Consider the following 4040-nt stretch of genomic DNA (forward strand, 5'->3'; position numbering starts at 1 on the left):
CCGGCCGGGCGCTCTTCTCCTCACTGGCCCCGCCCCATCCCAAAGGCTCCGCCCTCCCCTTCCTGCCAGCCCTGCCCCCTTCCCTTTCCCGTCCCCACTTTCCTGCCCTTCCCCACAGACCCGCCCTCACCTTCCTGCCTGCCCGCCCTCCCCTACCCACCGGCCCCGCCCCTTCCCGATAGTCCCGTTCCTCCCACCAGCCCGGCCTCTTGTCCCTTCCTGTCGTCTACCTTGCTGCCGGCCCCGCCCTTCCTCCCTGCTAGTCCCGCCCCTTCCCCAGGCCCCGCCTTCCAGCCCTCCCCTCCCCGCCAGCCACGCCCTCACCATACCCACAGCCCTTCCCGCGAGTCCCGCCCCTCCCACTGGCCCCCGCCCCTCCCACAGGCCACGCCCCTCACCTTCTGGCTGGCCCCTCCCCCGTTTCCTACCGCCCCGAGCGTGGCCCTCCCGAGCGCGAGGAGGCCGGGAAGTTGGCCGCCCTAAAGATGGCGGCAGAATTGAAAAGCTGGAGCCGCTCCTGTGGCCCTGGGGGGCAGGGGACGGCACGGGGGCGGGGCAGGCGCGCTCTCGCCGGCCCTGAAGGGCGTGGGGCGGGACTGGGGCGGCCTGAGGGGGCGGGGCAGAGCGGGCGCGTTCCCGGCGGCCCTGAGGGGTGGGGGCGGGGCGCGGGGCGGGGCGCGGGGCGCGGGGCGGGGCCGCGCCTCGGCCCGGAAGTGCGGGGTGCGGGGTGCGGGGCGCGGACGTCCCCTGGCGGCCGCGGACGGAGAGTGCGGCCGCGCGGGCGGGAGGCGCAGGAGCGGCGGCGGCGGCGGCGGCCGCGGGGCCGGGCGAGTATGTAGCGGCCACGGGCGGCGCGGGGCTCCCGGGGCGGGCCGGGCCGCGGGGGCCGCTCGCGGCGACATGGAGGAGGAGGGCAAGAAGGGCAAGAAGGTGAGCGTGCGCGGGCGCGTGCTCCCGAGGGCCGGGCGGGGGCCGGGCGGGGGCCGGGCGGGGGGCGGGCTGGACCCCAGGGCCGGGCGGCGGGGCCGGCGCCGGGGGTGCACCGGGAGGGTCCCTCGGGGCCGCCCTTCGGCCAGCCGGCTGGGGCGCGGGGCGGCCCCACCGAGGGAGGTCTGACCGGAGGTCAGGCGCGGAGGGGTCGGGGGGCGCACACTGTGCGGGGAGAGCGTGGCCGGCGGGCCGGGGCTCCCCGGTGCACGGCGCGCGGTCGGGCCCGGCACTGGGCCGCGGGGCCGGTCTCCGCGGACGGGGTGGGAGACGAGCCCCCGGACAACGGGGTTAGGTGGTCCTCCGGCCGGCCCGCGCGGCGGGGGAGGAAGGGCCACGCCTTTCCGCCCCTTCCGGCCAGTGAGCCCCCGAGCCCCGGCTTTGCACATGCCATGCCCGCGGGTCGGTGAGCAGGGGCTGCAGCGGAGCTGGCCCGCTCACGGGCCGGGAAGTTTCCCAGGGCCGGTGTCCTCGAGACAATGGGGAGGCAGCTGCCTGGTTGACTTCAGCTTCGTGATGCCGAGTGAAAACAAGAGCTGTGCCTCGCGGTCCAGCCCGATCGCGGGCGCGCTTCGGCGCGAATTGTCGCCGAGCGCGTTCAGTGACGTTACGCTTGGCGGTTGGATTTCGGACACAGTTCGGGAGGCTCCTTAGTTCGTGTAGTTTTGAGAATGTGGCTTTAATTATAGGCTAGAGCAGTGGCAAAGAAACTCGTTTCCCGCAGACCGTAGTAGCTAAGCTGCGTTAAAATGGAAAACGGGTTTCAATGAAAGGTCTCTTTCGGGGAGAGGATTTTTAATGTGCTGGATTTCGTAAGTGTGCACCTCTCTGTGCCAGTTTCAGACAGACTTTGGTAGGTCCTCCGATCGTACAGCCCGTGCTGGCTGGAGCCAGCTGCGCCCTTCACTCGACTCATCCCCTCGTTTCACAAGGTGCCCACTTTTGAAAGGTTGTATTTGAAATCCGGTGTGGCCCGTGGTCCTCAGGGGATCGTGTGGTGCTTTCCCTCTCGCTTTCTTTCCTCCTCGTTGTGTTATGTCGGGAACGTGCGTCTCATTAAAGTGTGCTACCAGTTGCAGTTACCTAAGTCTGGAAAACAGCCCGAGAAAGCGATTCAGCCTGCAAGCGCTAGACTGCAGAGCCATGCTGCCCACCCTAAAGGGGGAGAGCTGAGTAGAAGGCTCCGGAAGAAAGTCAGCCCACTGCAACCCTCCCTGTTACAGGCAGGCAGGCAGGTGGGCAGGACCCACGCAGGAGCGCCTGTCCCCAGCGCTCTTGGCTGCCGGTGTTAGTCCTGGCCCAGCAGATCACCAGTCTTGGCCTCGAAGCATCTTCCACACTCAGGCCAGATGGTGCTGGCTGAGGAGGGTCACTCCCTTTGAACGGACGCTAACCTATCTGTGATGAGGAGGCATGGGATAGACTGACTTCTTTTAGAGCCCTTTACGAGGTTTGGTAGAAACATCAGAATATTCAGCAGTGTTGGGAGAGACAAAGAATGAGTGAGACATTCCTGAAATAGAAGTGAGAAGCCAGTAAAACTCAAGAATTTTTTAGTTGGGGGCAGTTTAAGATTTAGGCCTAGAGGGGCACATGGGTAGCTCAGTCGTTAAGCGTCTGCCTTCAGCTCAGGTCGTGATCCCGGGGTCCTGGGATCGAGCCCCGCATGGGGCTCCCTGCTCGGTGGGAAGCCTGCTTCTCCCTCTCCCACTCCCCCTGCTAGTGTTCCCTCTCTCACTGGGTCTCTCTCTGTCAAATAAATAAATAAATAAATAAATAATCTTAAAAAAAAAAAAAGATTTAGGCCTAGAGAAGGTTAATGATGAATTTCATTGTGTCTGTTAGAGAAGATAATCACTTGTTACATAGTAGCCTAAGCCAGGAGCTCTGTGTTTTCTCTGTATTCTGCCCCTGCCCTAGCTCATTTTCCCACAGGCAGGCCAGCTGACAGCTCTGGAGTGTGAATTCCTATCCAGGCCACAACTTAGCACACTTTCCCTCTTGCTCTCTGCCAATCTCAAGCAGGCAGAGCCTGTCTGCTCTGCTTCTCCATTCCATGTGAGGTCACCTCCAACTCATGAAATTTGGTGCTTACATTGTTCTCTTTATGGTCAATTAACCAGATTAATCTATTTTAAAAGTTATATCCACATTCAAGCTAAAATAGCAGAAGTAATGACCTAATAGTTTTATGAAAGTACAGTTTGGGGGCACCTGGGTGACTCAATTGGTTAAGCGACTGTCTTTGACTGAGGTCATGATCCTGGGGTCCTGGGATCCAGCCCCGCATCTGGCTCCCTGCTCAGCGAGGAGCCTGCTTCTCCCTCTGTGTGCTGTTCCCCCTGCTTGTGCTTTCTCTGTCAAATAAATAAAATCTTTTTTTTTTTAAGATTTTATTTATTTATTTGACTGAGAGAGACATAGCGAGAGAGGGAACACAAGCAGGGGGAGTGGGAGAGGGAGAAGCAGGCTTCCCGCGGAGCAGAGAGCCCGATGGGAGCAGAGAGCCCGATGCGGGGCTCGATCCCAGGACCCTGGGACCATGACCTGAGCTGAAGGCAGACGCTTAACGACTGAGCCACCCAGGCGTCCCTCAAATAAATAAAATCTTAAAAAAAAGAAAGTACAGTTTGGACATTTAAATTATCTCTTCAAGTTAGCTCTCTCAAAATTGCAGATTTAACCTTTATTTTTAATTTTAATTTTATTTTTTTTTTTAAGTAAGCTCTAGGCCCATCATGCGGCTTGAACTCATGACCCTGAGATCAAGAGTCGCATGCTGTACCGACCGAGCAAGCCAGGTGCTGCCAGATTTAACCTTTAAAAATGTGGATTGGTAGGCTTTTTCAGGTCTTCAGACACTTGTCCTGGTGTTTTGTCAAGCAGTTATTCAGGTTTGTTCTAATGTGGCCCATTTATTTCCTTAGCATAGGAGTCAGTTAGCTGCCAGAGAATAAGTAGAACAGAGTGGGTTTCATATAAAGTGGCCCCAGGTACAGCGCTGCCCTTTCTTTCTTTCTTTCTTTCTTTCTTTCTTTCTTTCTTTCTTTCTT

At 59.5% G+C, this 4040-nt stretch overlaps 1 protein-coding gene across 2 annotated transcripts in view; it reads left to right on the plus strand.

Annotated features, from left to right (window-relative positions):
- Positions 1-822: 822 nt before the first annotated feature.
- CCM2 (CCM2 scaffold protein) overlaps positions 823-4040 on the plus strand; it is a 46046-nt gene continuing 42828 nt past the window's right edge. For both annotated transcript variants that reach the window (XM_035026447.1, XM_035026449.1), the window contains exon 1: positions 823-930. In XM_035026447.1, coding sequence (XP_034882338.1) covers positions 901-930 — 30 coding nt within the window. In that variant the 5' untranslated portion in view covers positions 823-900. The remainder of the gene's footprint in view (positions 931-4040) is intronic.

Source organism: Mirounga leonina, unplaced genomic scaffold (assembly GCF_011800145.1).
Source record: "Mirounga leonina isolate KUSES-001 unplaced genomic scaffold, KU_Mleo_1.0 Mir_199, whole genome shotgun sequence".
Classification (NCBI taxonomy): domain Eukaryota; kingdom Metazoa; phylum Chordata; class Mammalia; order Carnivora; family Phocidae; genus Mirounga; species Mirounga leonina.